Consider the following 23,571-nt stretch of genomic DNA (forward strand, 5'->3'; position numbering starts at 1 on the left):
GGATGGACGGAACTCAAAATGACAACATTTTTGTTGGGCTTTCCTTGATATACTGTAAGTGTAAAATTGTCTTCATTTCTAAACACTTTAGTGTTGTACATTCATGGATTTTATTTCTTTAGGCACTTCTCGCCTTATCTTGTTCAGTGTTCCCACGATGGTTGTTCCTTTGCTTTTTAGCTGTTTAGCTAATTTTACTGAAGTAAAATAATTATCGGTTGTAACATTGCGACCTTTTTTCAAAAACGGGTCCAATAACTTCATTACCACATGGTCAGCTAAACGGTCCTCAGCACGGCGTGTCATCTTTGCCTAGATAAGGGAAGCCATTTGCCAGATATTTGCTCCTCTTATCAACAGCTAGCCAATATTTGTGGCCATATTTATCTGGTTTGGAAGGCATGTACTGCGTGAATGGACACCTAGTTTTGCTTGGGAAAAGTTGCTCATCCACCGTTATGTATGGGCCAGGTTTGTAACACGCAATACAATTTTCAATAAACCTGTCCCACACAGTAGAAAATAGAGCAAACTTGTCCGTTTGCAGTTCAGTGAGGGCTGCTGCGCTGAGCCCTCACTGAACCGAGCACATGTCAGCTGATTCTTACAGCTGACATGTGCCCGCAACAGCCGCGGGTGGAATCGCGATCCACCCGCGGCTGTTAACATGTTAAATGCCGCCGTCAATCTCCGACAGCGACATTTAACGCGCGCTTCCGGGTTGCGCGTCATAAGCCCCGCCCACCGGTGACCCCGTCACGTGATCGCGTGCATGACAGCCCAGGGTCTGCAGCAGACGCCTGTGGTTGTCATGATCTCGTCGCTATGAGCGCCACCTAGTGGTCGGCGCTCATAGCACAGGACCATTTCTGCTGCATGCAGGGGATCTGCTCGTCCCCTGTATGTAGCATAGACGATCAGACAACTGCTGCTTCTAGTCTCCTATGGTGACTATTGAAGCATGCAGTAAGTGAAAAAAAAATGTTTTTAACAATATAAAAAAAATATAAAAGTTTAAATCACCCCCCTTTCGCCCCATTCAAAATAAAATTTTTAAAAAAACAACCCACATACACATATTTGGTACCGCCGCGTTCAGAATCGCCCGATCTATCAATATAAAAAAAATTATTAATCCGATCGGTAAACGGTGTAACGAGAAAAAAATTCTAAACGCCAGAATTACGTTTTTTGGTCGCCGCAAAATTGCAATAAAATGCAATAACGGGCGATCAAAACATCGGATCTACCTCAAAATGTTATCAATAAAAACGTCAGCCCGGCGCGCAAAAAATAAGACCTCACCCAGCCCCAGATCCCGAAAAATGTAGACGCTACAGGTCTCGGAAAATGGCGCTGTTTTTTTTTACCAAATTTTGGAATTTTTTTTCACCACTTAAATATAAAATAACCTATGCATGTTTGGTGTCTACGAATTCGTAATGACCTGGAGAATAAGAATGGCAGGTCAGTTTTAGCATTCAGTGAACGTGGTAAAAAAAAATAAATAAAAAACAACTGTGGTATTGCACTTTTTTTGCAATTTTACCGCACTTGGAATTTTTTTCCCGTACACGATATGGTAAAACTAGTAATGGCGTTGAAAAGTACAACTTGTCCCGCAAAAAATAAGCCCTCACACGGCCATATTGTCCAAAAAATAAAGACGCTATGGTTCTGGGAACAAGGGGAGCAAAAAACGAAAAAGCAAAAACGACAAAACCCAAGGTTGCGAAGGGGTTAATATTGCTGCTTTTACTTTAGTATTAAACATATGATTACGCTGAGACTGTATTTAGAAAATCACGCTTAAAAATATGATCCCAAGGAGAGCCCAACTTGAATCTTTGTACCAATGTAACCAAGAACTCAAGTAACACATATGCCTTATTTGAAAAATTTTCAAAATTTTGAATTTGACTACTCAAAAACAAAATATCAACAAACAATCTTAACACATCAAATTAAAGCCTGTACCATTCTAAAGAAAATGGTGCCTCTCACATCTCTTTATTTTATTTCTAACCTGAGATATGATAAAAGAAATGTAACATCATACAAGCCCAAAATTCAGATTTTTTCAAAGCTTTAGAAATCTACAGGGTGGGCCATTTATATGGATACACCTAAATTAAATGGGAATGGTTGGTGATATCAACTTCCTGTTTGTGGCACATTAGTATATGGGAGGGGGAAAACGTTTCCAGATGGGTGGTGACCATGGTGGCCATTTTGAAGTCGGCCATTTTGGATCCAACTTTATTTTTTTCAATGGGAAGAGTGTCATGTGACACATCAAACTTATTGAGAATTTCATAAGGAAAACAATGGTGTGCTTGGTTTTAATGTAACTTTATTCTTTCTGGAGTTTTTTACAAGTTTATGACCACTTATAAAATGTGTTCAAAGTGCTGCCCATTGTGTTGGATTGTCAATGCAACACTCTTCTCCCACTCTTGACACACTGATAGCAACACCGCAGAAGAAATGCTAGCACAGGCTTCCAGTATCTGTTGTTTCAGATGCTGCACATCTCGTATCTTCACAGCATAGACAATTGCCTTCAGATGACCCCAAAGATAAAAGTCTAAGGGGGTCAGATCGGGACACCTTGGTGGCCATTCAACTGGCCCACGACGACCAATCCACTTTCCAGGAAACTGTTCATGTAGGAATGCTCGGACCTGACACCCATAATATGGTGGTGCACCATCTTGTTGGAAAAACTCAAGGAACGTGCCATCTTCAGTGCAAAAAGAGGGCAACACATCGTCATGTAGCAATTTCAGATATCCAGTGGAATTGAGGTTTCCATTGATGAAGAATGGCCCCACTATCTTTGTACCCCATATACCACACCATACCATCAAGATACGAGATGTGCAGCATCTGAAACAACGGATACTGGAAGCCTGTGCTAGCATTTCTTCTGCGGTGTTGCAATCAGTGTGTCAAGAGTGGGAGAAGAGGGTTGCATTGACAATCCAACACAATGGGCAGCACTTTGAACACATTTCATAAGTGGTCATAAACTTGTAAAAAACTCCAGAAAGAATAAAGTTACATTAAAACCAAGCACACCATTGGTTTTCTTATGAGATTCTCAATAGGTTTGATGTGTCACATGACCCTCTTCCCATTTAAAAAAATAAAGTTGGATCCAAAATGGCCAACTTCAAAATGGCCTGCATGGTCACCACCCATCTGGATAAGTTTTCCCTCTCCCATATATTAATGTGCCACAAACAGGAAGCTGATATCACCAACCATTCCCATTTAATTTAGGTGTATCCATATAAATGGCCCACCCTGTATAAAAAATTAACTAATGAAGATAAAAATGCAAAACTTTTTTTTTGTAATTCACTAATAGTAGCACTTAAAAAAATCTGAAGACATCGTGTTAAAAATAAAAAAAATATTCAGATTTGGATCACTTGACATGGAATGACCCAAAAATGGTTTTAAAATATATGTTTAAATAAAATTAATATTTAAAAAAAAACTTTCAAGCATATAGCTCTTTGTTAACTCCGGCAAAACTAAAATTTAGGGTTGTGAGGTAGTATTCATTTTTGAAGTGGCATGCGTTAACTCAAGATATTAGGACATGTGTTAATTGCATGCGTAAAACATTGTCATATCTAATATGATATTCTAGGAAAAATAATTGTGCTTCCAAAGCTTGAGATATTCAGTTAAAATGGACAAACCCCATTTTAATTTTGAGCTGCTGTGGATCCAGCTCTTGACACCTTTTGCAAACGCCTTATTTTTGTAAGTGAAGGTGGCAGCTAGTTAAACAAATATTGTATTAATTGGCCATCAATGGCTCTCTAGTCTGCCCATAGGTAAGCTGCTCTGGCTCATGGAGAGGGGTTCCGGAGCAGGGCACCTTCCTGAATGACATCCTTCTTCCCTAATATGGCATGCGGACAGTAACTGTTGGTTTGACACGAGGATCACCTGCTGCTGAGGTATACCTGTGTTACTGCTCTGACATACATATTCTGTAAAACTTTGTTTTAATCACATAGACTAGGAGACAAACCCTTTACTGTTTATACATATTAGATTAAAATTGGTGGATCTGCTGACATTGTTGGAATCTATCCAAGATGGTTTTGTGGACAATACATATTGTGGTGTGTGCATTGAGGTTTTGCTTTTACATGTGTTTATTAAAATTTGTTAAGGAAGAAAATCAAGAATGTGTATATGAAGGTGCCCCCTAACCGAACCTGTTTCTTTTCCGAAGTTGTGGCATCTGACTACATTGCATGTATCACTTGCAACTTGGGAGGTTACATGATTAAGCGTGTGACCATGAGGCTGGCGGAGGGCACCTTTACATACTATGGCTTCATCTTATGAAGGAAATTTGACTTGCCTGGGAACATTTATTGTAGCACTGGCAGATGCTACAGTGCATCATAAATCTCAACAATGTAACTGTATTTTAGCTAGTCTTTCCACATCTTTTATGTTTTTATTTTTATTTTTTTCATTTAGATGCAGTAGTGAAACAAGGAAAAAGTTTTTAAAAGCTGTTAGTGTCTGCCTTTATTACCTCTTGTGATAGGGCATTCCACAGTCCGACTGCTCTGACTGTAAAGAACCTTTTTCTATTTAGCTGCTGGAATCTCCTTTCTTCCATCAATAAGGAGTGCCCCTTGGTCCTTAGTATGGTCTTTGGAAGGAATAAGTCATGTGCCAGTACTTTGTACTGACCACATATATTTATACATGTAAATGAGATCTCCTTTGAGGTGTTTTGTTTCTAATCTAAACGAGCTTAATTTTTCCAACCTCTCATCATATGAGAGGCCTTCCATCCTTTGTATTAATCTAGTTGTCCGTCTTTTAATTGACTCTAACTTCTGAATATCCTTTTTAAAATATGGAGCCCAAAACTGGATCCCATATTCCAGATGTGGCCTCACCAGTGATTTATAAAGGGGTAACAATACGATAGGGATCGCGGAATTTTCTCTCTATTTATAAATCCTAAAATCTTGTCTGTTTTTGCAGCTGCTACTTGACATTGAGTACTGCTGCCCAGCTTACTTGTAACCAGAATACCCAAGTCCTTCTCCTCTTCTATAGTCTCGAGTATGCACCCATTTAATGTATAGGCAGCAGTAGGATTACTCCTTCCTCGGTGCATTACTCTACATCATCTGACAAGTGTTTGCACATTCAGTTGTCATGTCCAGATCGTCCATATTGTAGGCATGTCCTCATCCAGGTGCCCATATTGTAGGCATGTCCCCTGTGCCGCTCTTCGCATACACATAAAAGAGAGAAAAAAAAAAAGATTCTTCTCACCTGTCCTCCGTTCCTTCGGCATCCTTTCTGCACATGTGGGCCACAGATGCCATAGACCCCTTGAGAATCGCGGCTGGCATTGGTAGAACACTGAAATAAAGCGCTAATGTCCGGCTCCTGGACCGGGCCGCGATCGTTAAGGGGTTGATGGTGCCTGCGGGCCGCGTGAAGCAGCCTGAGGGGGCCACATGCGGTCCCTGTGTGTTTGAGTCCCCTGCTTTATTTCCTGTCATTTAGCCAATTCCTTACCCATCTGCATATAGTTTCCCCAAGTCCTTGTTTCTGTAGCTTCAATATAAGGCTGTTATGTGGTACAGTATCAGATGCCTTTGCAAAGTCCAGATAAATCACATCAGCCACATTACCAATATCCAGATTTGCACTTATCGCCTCGTAGAAACCTAACATGTTGGTTAGACACTACGTATCTTGTGAGGATCTGCAGGGCGGTCATAGGGTGGTGACAGCCAAGTCACAGACCGGTCACCTCCCGGTCGGCACTCTGATTGGTGCGATAGTTGTCATCATTGATCGCACCAATCAGAGATGGCTGGGGCCTGGGCAGCGTCACAGGGAGGTCACCTGTGTTCAGGTACTTTGATTGGAGCGATCAATGTCATCATCAGAGCTGTCTGGGGCCTCTGCACACGTTACAGGGGGTTATGGTGTGGTGACAGGCAGGTCACAAGTCGGTCACCGCTCTGTCACAACGCGGTCGCACTATCATCGATACGATCGATGTGATCGGCGATCGCACCGATCATAGCAGGTTGGGGAGAGGGCTGGGGTCACTTAGCAACAACTTAGGATCGGTGCTCTTAGGAGCAAAGATCCTTGGCTGCGCATCACTGTTTCCAGCAATCTGATTGCCGGAAACAGTGAGAGATGCTGGGATTGGCTGTTAACAATTGAACAGCCAATCACAGTGATCATGGGGGCGGTGACAACCCCCCGGGATGACTGCGCCATCTACCCTGAGGTAAGATGGCGCCGAAAATTTAATGCGATCACCGCGACTTAATTCGTGGGACCACATTAAAGCTAGGGCGTACTAATACGTATCAGGCTCTTAAGTCCCAGAGCGCAGATACGTATTAGTACGCCTTGGGCCAGAAAGGGGTTAATATCCCAGCCTTTTCTTTGTCCTCTATAATGATCTTGTTGTTATCGTCTTTTAAGGGGCCGATGCCTTCTGTTTTTCTCGTTTTGGCATTGATGTATTTATAAAAAAAAATTGGGATTTATTTTTAATATCGCTGGTGATTTTTCTCTGTAGATAACTTCGCTAGTTTGATTTCTGTGTTACATTTCTTATTTAGATCTTTATACTCCTGAAATGCTATTTCTGTATTCTCGACCTTCAAGATTTTGAATGCCCTTAAACTTTGTACGATCTTTATCCATAATGGTTTCTTTTTATTCCTTGACGTTTTATTACCCCAGGGTATATTTTTTCTACAGAATTCTAGTAGCATTTCCTTAAACATGGCCCATTTTTGTTCGGTATCCCCAGTTAGCATGACATGCTCCCAGTCTACTCGATTAAGTTCTTCCATTAATTTGTTAAAATCCGCTTTCCTAAAGATCCAGGTTTTTGCATTTCCCCTTTGGAATGTTTGAAAATTACATTGAAACTCGCCATATTATGGCCACTGCTTCCTAGATGCTTCCTGACATGTAGATCTGAAATTGTATCTGGTCTATTTGACAGAACCAGATCCAGCAGATTACCTCCCCTGGTTGGTTCATCTATCCGCAGAGAGAGGTAATTGTCCTGAACTGTGGATAAGAACTTGCAGCTTTTAGCACAACTAGAAGATTCTATGTCCCCTTGAATGTTTGAATTGTTAAAATCCCCCATAATTAGGACCCTCTTAATATTTTATGCCTTTTTAATTTGTTGCAGCATTCCATCCTCTACCTATTCAGCTATATTAGGTGGCTTGTAGCAAACTCCAATTAGCAGCTTTCCATTGTTGCCATCCCCATGTACATTTACCCATACTGACTCTACATTGTCAAAGCACACCCAATGTCGTCATTGAGCACAGGTTTTAAGTTGGATTTTATGGAAATACACACCCATCCACCTTTTTTGTCTTTTCTGTCCTTTCTAAATGTAGTGTAAAGCTCTACATTTGTCACCCAGTCATGGCTTTCATCCAGCCAGGTTTCCGTAATGCCCACCACATCGTATTCTGTGACTGACGTAATAGCCAGTTCATTCATTTTGTTTGCGAGACTTCTTGCATTTGCCAGCAGACATTTAATACTATTATCACATTTGTTACTTCTACTCGGCTCCCTACTTTCCTTCCATATCCCAGCCCCCCCAAAATCCTCATTAACCCCCTACTGTCCCACTCTTTCTGTGTACTTTATCTATCCCCTTATAAGCACAACTACCCTCCCGCACCCCCACCCCAGGTCCTAGTTTAAAAGCTCCTCCATCCATCTGACTATTTTTTTTCCCCAAGTGCAGCCCGTCCCTTCCATAGAGCCTGTAGCCGACAGCAAAGTCGGCCCAGTTCTCCGTGAACCAAGACCCCTCCTTCCTGCACCAATTTCCAGTGACGCTCGTGGCACCAGCAGTATTTCTGAAAACACCACTGTGATGAATGGCACCAGAGAGATCCCGCAGAATCCCTCCACTGCCACCACTTGTGAAGGATCCACGCCTCGCCACCCGCCTGACGTCACAATTATGTCAGACGGAACACGTGATACGGATCTGCCCTTTGCACTAACGTGACATTCCTCACCACCTCGGGGACGCGTAAGGTCAGATTGGTACAGTTCTGCACAGACACCCCCGTCCACACGGGTACAGGAAGGCATCGGGAGTGAGAAGAGGTGGCCCACTCAGTCACTGACGTGGCACCACACTCGGTCACAGTTTCTCTTAGATATAAGTCCCCTGGTCCGTTAACTGGAATTATATCGGGCCAGAAACCAGCCCCAGTAGCATGAGGATAAGCCGAACAATGGACGTGAGAATTCGTGGATCAAGATAAAAGAGCAGCCCAAGGTTAAATGATATGTTTAATCTCCTTAAGGGCACACTAGACAATACACTATATACATAAGGATTGTACATACACAATGGTCGGAGATGCAAACACAATAGTACTGGTACAAAAGATATAAGCAGTTATTAAGTCAGTTACCAGTCAGATGGAAGGCCTGGCTTGCGGGGATGTGGCTGCCACATGGGAGGCTTGTGGGTCCCTTTCTGTGACTTCCCTCACACGATGTGTCGTCGCGACCTCCCCAGAGAAAAAGCACTTGGCTAGGGCTGCAGGAGCTTTTAAAATTTCTGGGTCACTCCCCTTACTGCCCCCTGGCTGTACCTAAATCTCCACCCCTGGCCTCCCTCAGCTAAAAACTCCAAAAAACTAAAATGAGTTATACTTCCTCAATGAGCCGTCCAAGGGAGCCGGTTCTGTTATCATCGGATCCAGCCGGGCTACTGCTACGCATGGAGACCAAACACAGTGGCCCTAGGGGTTTCCGAGGGACTGTGCCGGGTATCTCCCCATCCCTACTCACTAGACAAGGCTGGAAGCCAGGGTGTCATTCCCCATGCTCTTGGGATCTCGAAAATGTAGGTTATGAATACCTAGGACATGCGGTTTTCCCATGACTCGGTATTGAATTATAATTGCCTGACACAAAGGGAAATCTGCATGGCTTGGATCTCCAGGGCGTCTTCCTGTAGCAGCTCCTTGGCTGGGAGCTGCTGTGAGATATTTGTCACTCACTGTCTCTCGTAACCCCATAGAGAATCTATGGGGTATTGTCAAGAGGAAGATGAGAGACACCAGACCCAACAATGCAGACGAGCTGAAGGCTGCTATCAAAGCAACCTGGGCTTCCATAAAACCTCAGCAGTGCCATAGGCTGATCACCTCCATTCCACGCCGCATTGCTGCAGTAAGTGATCCCAGAGGGGCCCCGACCAAGTATTGAGTGCATTTACTGAACATACATTTCAGTAGGCCAACATTTCAGATTTTAAAAACATTTTTCAAGCTGTTGTTATAAAGTATTCTAATTTACTGAGATAATGACTTTTGTGTTTTCATTGGCTGTAAGCCATAATCATCAACATTAACAGAAATAAACATTTGAAATAGATCACTCTGTTTGTAATGACGCTATATGAGTTTCACTTTTTGTATTGAAGAACTGCAATAAATTAACTTTGTTGATATTCTAATTTAGTCAGAAGCGTTTGTACGTCTGTGGGTGCGTGTGAAACCTCACACTGCACTCGGATATCATCTGAGTGCAGTGCGATTCCCGCCAGCAACAGAGGAGATGGAGAATTATTTTCTCCGTCTCCTCCTCAGCTGTGCTGCAATCCTCTGATGCGAGAGGATCAGAGCACTGACACTCGGCTCACGCTCGCAGCAGTGCAGGAGATGAGTGTCATTAGCATCTCGCATACAATGCTCGCATGGGATGTGATACACTAGTGGGTCCCCGGCCTAACACTGCGGCGTTTGAGAAAAATCTGCATTTAAAAGCCATCTGGGGACTGCACAGGAGACCAGTCAAAGAGGCCAGTACCTCCAGCTTCTCCGTGTCTCGCTCTCCTTGACCGACTCTTTTCTCTATACACTTAGGGAGAGACCTGTCACCCTTTTGGAATAGCCTCTTAGACTAGTCACCAAAGCGGTATGGTTCCTTGAGGCTTTTAATTATGTTTTCTGAAACTGTAGTATTTCAGAGTCAAACATACTTGGCTGAAATCATGCATCCAGTGTCTGATACATGCTTCCTGACCAATGTGCACCATGTATCGGCTTTCAGGTTCCCTTTAATCAGCCATTGGTTGTTTAAAGCTAGCTAGTAGATTAATGTAAAGGCGATTGTTCTAATGAAAGGCATCTTTTAGGTTTGTGTTACAAGTTCACTGCTTGGACATTCCTTGACCAGCCTGAACCTGTAGAGACTCTTGCATTTTAGAACCAGAAATGCGCTCAGTTCCTGTTTCTTATTGGTCAACAGGAACCATTCACCTAAAAGGGTTTTTTTCCTACAATTTCTATTCCTTTTAGCTGTGGGTGCTTATGTTATGGGCGTTGCACTTCTCACTTATTCTGGTCTTTTCTCCACCGTTCTGTCCACAAGGGAGCAGTGCAGGATAGGACTGAGATTGCACCTAAATAGACTCCTTGGTCCTTTAAGCTTTTCTACTATCAGGAGCATGTAAAGGTTTCATATACGTGATAGTGTGAATGAGATTGTATGTATTCCCTATAGGGGAAAGAAAGGTGTAGTATTTAGAAAGAATGGCTCATCTATGAAGGATGTTTTCTCTGGGAGGGAGGGGAGGGAGGTGCAACCACTGAATCACTTGTTGAGTCATTGGGAACCCCCACACACACAGTTTCTCCTGCTGCCAAAATCTATTCCTATTCAATGTAAGGCTTTATTTCTGTTGTGTGAAGGTAGTTTTTATATAGCATATAGACAGGTTACAAGTTTGACAGCTTTCTCCAAGTGGATGCATTCTTTGTACATGTTGCTTATGGCAAGGAGGTTGTTCTCCGGGCTGTCTGTGCTTTGGGTCCACTTTATAGGATGAGGTTTTTAGGATTTGCTGCAGTATTTGGAAAATGAAAATTATGTATATTCTATGAAGGGGTCAGGGAAACTGCTATACCTAGAATGCTGTATAGAATAAGGAGCAGAACATGGTTAAGGAGTTAAAGGAAATAGGAGAAATGTGAAGCACTGTGGGGAGTGGCGGTGACATGACTGGTGATACTGTATATGCAGGTTTCAGATCGAGGCGTTATGCTTCTATTTAATTGTAACAACTTCCCAGGTGTCTTATAGAATTGACGTCCTTCTTCAGATTGTAGAATCTCTGCTGGCAATCTAGCTGGTATCACTTCTGTATGCAACAGAAACGATAATTACGTCCGGGATCCTGTTCATCCTGTTTGTTGCAGGCAAGGGGTGTGGAAAGAGTTAAGAGGGCGGCAGTGGTATTATATTCCCAGTGTATGTGTGTGTGTATGTCTTGGTTGAGTGCTTTTCTCTGTATAAAATCCCACTAGGCTTGTTCGGAGTGCCCCTTGCCCTAAGGGGGCATTTAATAAACTACAAGGGTCTCTTCCTCTCTAGAGGTATCCTTGTAGGCACTACAGGGGGTATCAATGGGGCAAGCATTCTTTTCCCGGCCTGTGATCCCAGCCTTGCAGGGTGAGTAGAATTGTAGTTTTTCTTCTAGAATAATGCTACTGATTTATAGCTGAAGGGACTGTGGTTATGGTATCTCTTGTATACACTGACATATCGTTTAGTGCCAAGGGAGCGGTATGTAATTCTAGGATTATTTAGCACTCATTGCTGAAATATATAATGTTATGACCTCTGCCTAATGTCATTATTTAACGTATTGTAAATTAGTAGACCTTTCTAATATATTAGTCATCTGAGATGCTTACTTCTCGTTCCACTTGAGGTTTCACTCCCGTCTTGAGAAACTTGTGAAACGCAATCCTTTATTGCTATTGCCAGTTGGAGTATGCCAAGCTAAATTGTATTGATTCCTTTACTCTAATACCTAGCCTTGGGGATCCGACGTTTGTATCCCCTACCTTGACACATACATATTGATTGCAGCATGTTGCATCTTTGTTCTTGGGCGTTACGCTTTTTATGCCCTATCTTTACCCACATATCACAGCCTGATGTCCCTTTACAGGTCTTGCTTTACATCAATGGATAGTGGGGTTTTTTGTTTTGTCTTCAGATGTGACCATGTTACGGTAAGAATGTGATTGGAGCACTCTGCAATCACAACTGTGTCACATATAAACATCTGTATAATAAACTAAAAGCTTAATATATATATATATATACAGTTTACATGATGGTATTCAATATGACATCTAGTTCTCTATTTTCATGGTTCTGTTTAATAAGCACCTGTCTCTGTTATCTGCAGTGCAATACTCATGCCTCATGCTCTACACCCAGAAATTACTTGCTTTTCCAGAATTCATATTAATATTATTTACCTCTGCCTGGGTATTGTAGGGTTAAATCCCTTAATTAAGTAAGCGCTGTACACTCCCTGCATTGTGAAAGAGATTGTGACAGGCTTCCACACAAAGGCAGCTATCCAGATTGCACTATCAAGTATATGATGGAGTTATTTGTAGTGGCATCAACTTGGTGAAGATATGCAAATCGTCAAGTATTAAATGGTTATTCCCATTTTCAGTTCAGTGAGACTATGCAACTCTCTGCTATATGATGTTGTAATGGTTGATTCACTACGAAAGTACAAGGAGGGTCTGGATGCCTTTCTTGAAAATATAATGTTACAGATTATGGCTACTACTAAATTCTATGATGGGACTTTGACCCAGGGAACTAGTCTGATTGCCATATGGAGTTGGGAAGGATTTTTGCCCCTAATCTGGGGCAATTAGCATCTGGGTCATTCTATGTCAAGTGATCCAAATCTGAATATTTTTTTTACCCGATATCTTCCGATTTTTTTTTCTTTGATTTTTTTTTTTAAGTGAAATTACAAAAAAAAAGTATAGCATTTTTATCTTCATTAGTTATTTTTTTATAGATTTCTAAAGTTTTGAAAGTCTGAATTTTGGGCTTGTATGATGTTAAATTTTTTATCACATCTCGGGTTAGAAATAAGATAGAGAAGGGAGAGGCACCTTTTTGTTTAGAACAGTACCAGCTTTAATTGGATATGTCAAAAGATTATGTTTGTTGATATTATGTTTTTGAGGAGTCAAATTCAAAATTTTGATGCGCAATTTTGAAAAAACAATAAGTTATAAAATTTTCAAAAAAGGCATATGTGTTACTTGAGTTCTTGGTTACATTTGTACAAAGATTCAAGTTGGGCTCTCCTTGGGATCACATTTTTAAGTGTGATTTTCTAAATACAGTCTCATCCTAATCCATATGTTTAATACTAAAGTAAAAGCAGCAATATTAAATATTTAAATATACATGTATCAATTTTTTTTTATTATTATGACACTAGACATGTCCTTTTTCAAGTTGAGTATAGTAGTTAAATCATCAAGCTTTAAAATAAAAGAAAATGAACTAATCTGAACAATTAATACTAAGTTTTAAACTGGACTTTTTTCATCAGTTTGTCCCTTCTACTGGGCTAGATTTAATCTTGTCCACAATCTCTTACTAACGATGGCCATTTCCTTTTGTGTCAGTATGTACGGCTGTTAAGGGGTTTGGGTCCACCTGAGTTAGATCTGATTTTTGTTAACTTTTATTATGTCTGTTTTTTTTGGATACACAAAGGGCGGTGATGGCCCAGAAGGTGCAAAAAAGGTCACTTGTACTTCTTCATTAGCATAATCTTTGGAAAGTCCACTAGCCACCAGTGCCGAAAATATTCACAAGTCACATAACCAGTTTTCTCATCCATTGCCAATCTTCTGCCATCTTCAATCACTTCATGGACTTCACTGTCATTGCTGAATGAAAAAATCCTTGTTTCTATTTCGGTTTCACTCCATGGGATGAGAGAGTGGAATTGCTGAGTCTCTTTAATGGGTTCTCCTTTGCCTCTCTCGCTTTTAAAATACTTATCTTCTGTCAGTATTAACCCCTTAATTTTTCCCCTTGAGGTATTTATTCGTTTGTTCCTTTTTTACTGTAATTCTTGCTGTATTCCGCACCCCTTCTGGGGTGTGCTGGGGGTACGCACCTTTCTAGAATCTGCTCAGGTTGTCTCCATTACTGGGTAGATCTGGGAGATGCGAGTGGATTGGTGGAGAGCAGTCTGAGCAGGAGGATTTGGTGCTTATAAAGCTCATCGCACGGTCCAGTCAGCTGTTCGTCGTGTGAAGATGCAGCTGAAGCATCCCTCCACCCTCCCAATATCTAAAAAAAATCTTTTTTTATGTGGAAAACACAGACCCTACACTTTTAGACCACAAGCTGAACAGATCTCAATTCAAGATTTTCGCATTAACACTGTTTACGGGGGGGGGGGGGGGTGTTGCTATTTGTTTTATAGGTACGATCCCATTAAGAGGCCAACTTGAATTTTGGTACAGATGTGGCTAGGAGCATAGGAGGCGCATGTGATTTTTTTGCAAATTTTAATATCATATTGATTTTTCAGAAATGCATTTTGAAATTTTGCATTTGATTCTGCATGGGTAAAATAATAACTAAAGATACTCTTGTGACATATCTGTTAAAAGCCTGTACTGCTCTGAGTTGAATGGTGTCTATCCCATTTCCCGATCTTGTTTTTTGCCTGAGTTATGAGGAGAAACGTAAAGGCATGCAACACAGAAATTCACATTTTTTTCACAACTTTGAAAATTTATTTAAAAAAAAACTAAAATTGATAGAATTTGTCTTTCTTCACATTTTGCATCTTCTAACAGTATTACCAAAGAACAAATTCTCAAAAGAATTAAAAATATAGTGGTAATATTCATTGGTTCACTTGACATGGAATGACCCATCTGCCTCATGGAGTTTTTGCCTTCCTCTGAATTAACATGTTAGTCAGTAGGTTGAACTTGATGGAATTCGTTTTTAAGGTAGAAGGTAGACCTATGAAATTTTACCATAGGACACAAAAACTTTTATTTTAAGGTAATCTGTCAGCAGAATTTCACACTCAACAACTACTTATGGTATACAGTCATGGCCAAAAGTATTGAGAATGAGACAAATAGTAATTTTTCCAAAGTTTACTGCTTCATTTTTTGTAATGGCAATTTGCATATACTCCTGAATGTCAAAGAGTGATCAGCTTAACAGCAATTACTGTACATGCAAAGTCAATATTTGCCCAGAAAATGAGCTTTAACCCCCAAAACACATTTCAACATCATTGCAGTCCTGCCTTAAAAGGAGCAGCTAACATCATTTTAGTAATTGATCCATTAACACAGGTGTGGGTGTTGATGAGGACAGGGCTGGCGATCAATCTGTCATGATTAAGTAAGAATGACATCACTGGACACTTTAAAAGGAGGCTGGTTCTTGGTATCATTGTTTCTCTTCAGTTAACCATGGTTATCTCTAAAGAAACACGTGCAGCCATCATTGCACTGCACAAAAATGGCCTAACAGGGAAGAGTATCGCAGCTACAAAGATTGCACCTCAGTCAACAATCTATCGCATCATCAAGAACTTCAAGGAGAGAGCTTCCATTGTTGTCAAAAAGGCTCCAGGGCGCCCAAGAAAGACCAGCAAGCGCCAGGACCGTATCTTAAAACTGTTTCAGCTGCGGGATCGGACTACCAGCAGTGCCGAGCTTGCTCAGGAATGGCAGCAGGCTGGTGTGAGTGCTTCTGCACGCACTGTGAGGCGGAGACTCTTTGAGCAAGGGCTGGTTTCAAGGAGGGCAGCAAAGAAGCCACTTCTCTCCAGAAAAAACATCAGGGACCGACAGATATTCTGCAAAAGGTACAGGGAGTGGACTGCTGAGGACTGGGGCAACGTCATTTTCTCTGATGAATCCCCTTTTCGATTGTTTGGGACATCTGGAAAACAGCTTATTCGGAGAAGAAGAGGTGAGCGCTACCACCAGTCTTGTCTCATGCCAACTGTAAAGCATCCTGAAACCATTCATGTGTGGGGTTGCTTCTCAGCCAAGGGAATCGGCTCACTCACAGTCTTGCCTAAAAACACAGCCATGAATAAAGAATGGTACCAGAATGTCCTCCAAGAGCAACTTCTCCCAACCGTCCAAAAGCAGTTTGGCACCCAACAATGCCTTTTCCAGCATGATGGAGCACCTTGCCATAAAGCAAAGGTGATAACTAAATGGTCCATGGCCTGGAAACTCCCCAGATCTTAATCCCATTGAGAACTTGTGGTCAATCATCAAGAGACGGGTGGACAAACAAAAACCAACAAATTCTGGCAAAATGCAAGCATTGATTATGCAAGAATGGACTGCTATCAGTCAGGATTTGGTCCAAAAGTTGATTGAGAGCATGCCAGGGAGAATTACAGAGGTCTTGAAGAAGAAGGGGCAACACTGCAAATATTGACTTGCTGCATTAACTCATTCTAACTGTCAATATAACCTATTGGTACTCATAATATGATTGCAATTATATTTCTGTATGTGATATAAACATTAGACAAACACTAATAAAAACCAGAGGCCAGCAGATCATGTGAAAATATAATTTTGGGGTCATTCTCAAAACTTTTGGCCATGACTGTATATATGCATGTATCTCTCCAGCAATGGTTTGCCATGGCCAGTCTGTTTTCAGTCACTGAGTAATCACCATTTGAATTAATATGCCAATGAGGCTATAGTTCTGAAGCCTTCATCACTCCACCTCTATAACCTTCGAAGCGCCGCCACCACCTCCTGCTTGACTGACAGCTCCTTTGCCTGAATTCACACAAAATAGAGGCTGTTGGTCAAGCAGGAGAAGGTGGTGCTGGGCGGTGAATAGAGCTGGAGTTAACAGAGGCTTCTGATCTGCAGCCTTAGTTGCAAAACTATTCAAACACTGATTTCTATGGAATGTCACAAGAGGTAAAGATATTGCTGGCCTTTCCTTTGAAAGAGCCACATGCTCATATAAATATTTTTTTGGGGGGTGGGGAGGGGGGGGTGATGAAATCCTGCTGACAGATTCCCTTTTAAATGCATTTGAGTAATTAAAAAAATGTTGTTACACATACACACATTTTGTATAATGTAGTTTTTCTATTATGGGCTACTCAAAATTTGTAAACCTCTCATTCAAGATCATTTCCGTCAGACTGAAATAAGTTATGCATAGTAGCTTCAAAGGTGTTCTCTGTAAATATGAATGAAATGGAAACATGTGTAGAGTTTAAAGTACGGGTTATTTATTGGGTTCTGTGCACACTAATTGGATGTTTGGTGTATATGTCCTTTTGGTATATTCTAGTCAGTCATACTTTATTGAAGCCTAATATACAGTACAGACCAAAAGTTTGGACACACCTTCTCATTTAAAGATTTTTCTGTATTTTCATGACTATGAAAATTGTACATTTACACTAAAGGCATCAAAACTATGAATTAACACATGTGGAATTATATAGTTAACAAAAAAGTGTGAAACAACTGAAAATATATCTTATATTCTAGGTTCTTCAAAGTAGCCACCTTTTGCTTTGATGACTTCTTTGCACACTCTTGGCATTCTCTTGATGAGCTTCAAGAGGTAGTCACCGGAAATCGTTTTCACTTCACAGGTGTGCCCTGTCAGGTTTAATAAGTGGGATTTCTTGCCTTATAAATGGGGTTGGGACCATCAGTTGTGTTGTGCAGAAGTCTGGTGGATACACAGCTGATAGTCCTACTGAATAGACTGTTAGAATTTGTATTATGGCAAGAAAAAAGCAGCCAAGTAAAGAAAAACGAGTGGCCATCATTACTTTAAGAAATGAAGGTCAGTCAGTGCGAAAAATTGGGAAAACTTTGAAAATGTCCCCAAGTGCAGTTGCAAAAACCATCAAGCGCTACAAAGAAACTGGCTCACATGAGGACCGCCCCAGGAAAGGAAGACCAGGAGTCACCTCTGCTTCTGAGGATAAGTTTATCTGACTCACCAGCCTCAGAAATCGCATGTTAACAGCAGCTCAGATTAGAGACCAGGTCAATGCCACACAGAGTTCTAGCAGCAGACACATCTCTACAACAACTGTTAAGAGGAGACTTTGTGCAGCAGGCCTTCATGGTAAAATAGCTGCTAGGAAACCACTGCTAAGGACAGGCAACAAGCAGAAGAGACAAGTTTGGGCTAAAGAACACAAGGAATGGACATTAGACCAGTGGAGATCTGTGCTTTGGTCTGATGAGTCCAAATTTGAAATCTTTGGTTCCAACCACCGTGTCTTTGTGCGACGCAGAAAATGTGAACGGATGGACTCTACATGCCTGGTTCCCACCGTGAAGCATGGAGGAGGAGGTGTGATGGTGTGGGGGTGCTTTGCTGGTGACTCTGTTGGGGATTTATTCAAAATTGAAGGCATACTGAACCAGCATGGCTACCACAGCATCTTGCAGCAGCATGCTATTCCATCCGGTTTGCGTTTAGTTGGGCCATCATTTTTTTTTCAACAGGACAATGACCCCAAACACACCTCCAGGCTATTTAACCAAGAAGGAGAGTGATGGGATGCTACGCCAGATGACCTGGCCTCCACAGTCACCAGACCTGAACCCAATCGAGATGGTTTGGGGTGAGCTGGACCGCAGAGTGAAGGCAAAAGGGCCAACAAGTTCTAAGCATCTCTGGGAACTCCTTCAAGATTGTTGGAAGACCATTTCCGGTGACTACCTCTTGAAGCTCATCAAGAGAATGCCAAGAGTGTGCAAAGCAGTCATCAAAGCAAAAGGTGGCTACTTTGAAGAACCTAGAATATAAGACATATTTTCAGTTGTTTCACACTTTTTTGTTAAGTATATAATTCCACATGTGTTAATTCATAGTTTTAATGCCTTCAGTGTGAATGTACAATTTTCATAGTCATGAAAATACAGAAAAATCTTTAAATGAGAAGGTGTGTCCAAACTTTTGGTCTGTACTGTATGTGTTAATCCAATTTAATAAAAAAATCAGACAAATGTGTGTGTATATATACATAATCATTTGTGATAAAAATGAAATGTAAAAGTTAACAGTAACAACAAGGAACTATAAAAGCAATGGGAGGCTGATGAGAGACACAAAATAGTGAAAATAAGATTACAATACAAAGGTTAGCCACCAGATGGCAGAACACTACCAAGGAGTAATAATAGGTATGTATAGTCACATCTGTATATCTCTATATTTATATACAGGACTGGTCACCATTATTGGCACTCTTTCATTTTTTTCAAAGACTGCAATATCTTCAGAAATAAATGGAAATGTGCCAGAGTTATATCCTCAGGATTTTTTAAAATTCGTGGTCCAAAGTAATACAACACTATAATATTGTTTTTCAACTTCCATGTTGCAATTGCAAAGAAGAAACTGAATAAACAGCATGTGCAGCAATAAAAGCACCACTAATTAATACTTGGTTGCACACCCTTTGGTTTTGCTGACAGCCTCCAAACGTTTCTTGTAGCCATCTATAAGCTTCTTGCACTTCTCAGCTGGAATTTTCTCCTACTTTTCCTTTGCAGTTTGTTCAAGCTCTTGAATGTTTGCAGGGTTATTTTTCCCAATGGAAGATTTCAGCTCACCCCAAAGTTTTTCTAATGGGATTGAGGTCAGAACTCATTGCTGGCCATTTTAAAACTGTCCATTTTTTTATTTTTCAACCATTCCTGTGTACTTTTGGATGTGTGCTTTGGGTCCATTGTTTTGCTGAAGGACCCATGATCTTCAACTCAAACCAAGTTTTCTTACACTGGGTAGGACATTTTGCTCTAAAATCTCTTGATAATTCTCTGATTTCATGATTCCTGTGATAGTGTCAAGGCCCCAGTATCAGACGTAGCAAAGCAACCCCACAGTATTATCTTGGAACCAAAACAAATAAAGACCAGCGGAGGAACCCTTATTTTGGCATTTTTCTTAAAATCTTTTTATTCAACAATCCTTAAAAGAACATCATTCCTTTTCGGACCAGGTATGTACATACAGTGGGCACTTTATGGCGGTATAGAGGACACTGCTGTCTAGGAACAGACTATGCGTTTCAACCGTATAGGTCGTCTTCTAGGTTTAGACCTAGAATAAGGGTTCCTCCGCTGGACTTTATTTATTTTGGTTCCAAGCGATTGCAGGAGGGTGTGCCTCCCTCATTTCCGTGCGGATGCCTGGCAGATGATCGTAGTTTCTCCTTGGTACAATCTGTGTAAGCTGGCTACTATTGACTTGACTTTTTGCATGTATTCCCACAGCATTATGGATCCTCCACCATGCTTAACTGTTGATAAGGTAGTCATTTCTTTATAAGCTTCATTGCGCCGTCTGTAAACACACTGTTGCTTTGCATTGCCAAAAAGCTCTATTTTCTATTTTTGTTTCATCTTTCCACAGAACATTTTCCCAGAAGGATTGTGGTTTGTTAAGTTACTCTTTGGCAGACATCAGTCGTTCCTTTTTATGTCTTTTCTTCAGCAATGGTTTCTTCCTTGGCCTTCGCCCATAAAGCTCTGCTTGGTTTAGTGTGTGGCGTACGGTACTTGTTGGAACCATGACCCCAGACTGTTCCAGGTTGGCCTTCAGGTCTTTGGATGTTTGACGTGGTGGTTTTTTTCACCATTTGCACCAACCTTTGAAGACATTTCTTGTCAATTTTCTTCTTTCCCCCACGTTCAGGGAGGTTCTTGATGTTTCCATGCTTGGCAAACTTCTTAATAACATTGCGCCCTGTTGAAACTGGTATACCAAGGTCTTTGGAGATGGCGTTATACCCTTTGGAAATCTTGTGTTTGCTAATACACACACAGTTCTGATGTCCTTAGTCAGTTCCTTTGTCTTCACCATTGTGACAAAGAAACGGGGCCTACAATGTGGCTTTTTAAAACAGTGAAGTCCTCATTCATTGGCTAATTCATGTCACATGTGCACCGACAATCACATGAGAATCTCTTTTGTGATTTACCACAGGTGAGTCAAAATGTTTCCATACTAAATTAAAGAATGCCAATACCAGTGACACAGCAAGCTTTAGGTTTTTCTATTTTTTTCTCCCATTGTTTTTGGTTTTAAATTATTGTTTATCATTTACTCTTTTGTATTTAACACAAGTTCTCTATATAAAAAAACTGTTTCACTTGATTCATGTTTTTCAGGAGATATTCCACATTATGTACTTAAACTTCATGGGTGCCAATAATGATGTCAGGAGTGTGTATGTGTAATATGTATGTATGTATGTATGTATATATATACAAACTTAATTACAATGCAATTCTGCCAGTTGGATAAATAGAGATTTGGTGCAATGTAATGCACAATAAATAAAATCAGTTGTGAAAAAATAAAGATACATTATAATCAGACATACCCAAAATAAACTGTCACCACATCAACCTCCCACCTCAGACCCCAAATATTAAATATTTATTGTATGTATATATTAATTTCTCAGATTTTTTTATTAAATTGGAGTAACGTCATATATTAAACTTTTCTGTGTTCTCTTATCTATACTGGAATTACTTTTTGGATTATAGGCTATTTCCTCTATTTTTTTTTTTTTTTGAAACATGGTTGACTTGGTTTTTCAACACATCTGGATCCGACAAAAAATGCTAGCAGATTCATGTAACTGAATAGAGCTTCCTTGCCCTCCAAACATCTCACGTATTCTGTGGCAGACACCATATGTATGCTGAACATATGCCTCTAGTGCAGTAAGAACATAGGTTTTCTCAATTGCTCAGCCCAGGGATTAGCTGCAGCGGTCCCCTGTGTTGTAGTAGCACAGTCACTATTGCAGCATGTCAACAAATACTAGGGGCTGCAGCTAAAGTCAGACACTGGACCATCTAAGTAAGCAACGTTTGGTTTTTTTTTGTTGGGGTTTGTTTTTTTTGGAGGGGGGGGTTTACACAGTGGCAAAAATCAGAAAGATGATCATAATTTGAAGACCTCATAACATACCCTGCTGCAGGGATAGGAGGGTGATGTGTGATACACACATCTTTACACAAGGATAGGGGGATATCACACCAACAAAGTCATAAGAAAGGAAGAATGTAAAAAAAAGTATGAAAAAAGCCTTGTTCAAGAAAAAAAAAGACACATTTTTCATTACCACATCTAAAGCAACCTGAACTATAAACTGACTCTTAACTCTTCTATTGAAAGCCATAAAAAAAACAGAAACCATAACAATCCAAACTATAAAGTGAGCACACCATTTGTCTCATCCAGCAAAAGCAATAAAAAACACCAACATTTCTTTTATGATCATGTCACTTAAAAGAATAAATTAAAAAAATCACTCAAATAGTCTCATAAATCCCAAAATACCAATAAATACTATAGTTCATTATGCAAAAAATAAGCCATCACACAGCTCCGTCGATAAAAACAGTGGGGTTGTCTGAGACTTTTATATTGATGGCCTATGATTAGGATGTCCTCCATATTTCATCACTTTGTGTGTCACCCGCCACCCCTGCCTATCAGCTGTTCTCCAGTGTCGGCCGTGGCCAGATGTGCTGAGTTATGCAGCTCTGTCAACGAAATATTGGCCGCGGCCCGGTACTGCTCATGCAACACCTATTGGTTCGAATATTCAGCACATCCAGCCACCTACCACATCGGTAACAGCAGGTGGTGCCGGCTGTCACATCGGCACAATCAGGTATCAATGACCTATTCTAAGGATAGGCCATCAATATAGGTACCGGATAACAACAAACAATGTAACACCATATACATTTGGTATCTTGTTAATCACACTAACCCACAAAATATAGTTCATGTCAGTCAGGAAATAAAAAAACCAAATTCATTCTTATGGGGAACAAATTGTAATTTTCAATTCTTGCCATCTGCTGTATGTGATATTATTGAAGATCCTTTTGGGGATAAAATGGCAACTCCATCCCTTGCTAAATACCTTGATAGGTATAGTTTCCAAAACTGGGTCACTTATAGGGGGGGTTATTCTGTGCTAATTCCATAAGGACTCTGCAAATGCAATATGGAAACCATTCCTCCCTAAACACTGGTTTAAATCTAGGGAACTGTCTAACTCTGGGGAAACTTGAGTATTATTATTATTTTATTTTTTTTACCATTTGTAGAAATGTTGATTTCTTTTTTTTTTTTTTTGCGCTAAATCTGTTTTAATATTGTAACAATCGCAATCTTTCATTTTCATAAGCCAATGGTAAAGAAATATCTAAAACGCCTGTGGGATAAATAATTTCACTACACCCTTAGATTGCCTTAAATTGTGTAGTGAAAGTCATTTCTGGGGGTTTTCTCTACCAATACCTTAGGGCACACGAGGCAAATCTGGCACGTGGGCCATATCTGTCCCGCAGGGTGATTATATTTGGCCCACAACACCAGAGCCACCACCCCTATGTGGGGCCATTATACTGTTTGGAAAGCTATGTGGGCCCATTATACTGTTTGGAGGACTTTGTGGGGCTGATTATCCTGTATTCTGATTGGCATGCGGCTTTGGGCAAGTTTTTTATTTTGGCCCTCTGTGTGTTTTGAGTTTGACATCCCTGCCTTAGGGGCTGTGCAAATGTGATGTGGAGAATGAAAACCAATCTAGCAAAATTTTCA

General features: G+C 40.7%; 1 protein-coding gene across 4 annotated transcripts in view; it reads left to right on the forward strand.

Annotated features, from left to right (window-relative positions):
• The window catches only part of PHACTR4 (phosphatase and actin regulator 4), a 162,586-nt gene that overhangs the window by 65,514 nt on the left and 73,501 nt on the right, over positions 1-23,571 (forward strand). The window contains exon 1 of one of the 4 annotated variants that reach the window (XM_073666210.1): positions 11,279-11,544. The exons of the other annotated variants lie outside the window; for them this stretch is intronic. Coding sequence (XP_073522311.1) covers positions 11,499-11,544 — 46 coding nt within the window. The 5' untranslated portion in view covers positions 11,279-11,498. Of the gene's footprint in view, positions 1-11,278; positions 11,545-23,571 lie in introns of those variants that run through there. 4 annotated transcript variants of the gene reach the window in all.

Source organism: Phyllobates terribilis, unplaced genomic scaffold (genome assembly GCF_046119375.1).
Source record: "Phyllobates terribilis strain yellow unplaced genomic scaffold, ASM4611937v1 Scaffold_2__4_contigs__length_985480577, whole genome shotgun sequence".
Classification (NCBI taxonomy): domain Eukaryota; kingdom Metazoa; phylum Chordata; class Amphibia; order Anura; family Dendrobatidae; genus Phyllobates; species Phyllobates terribilis.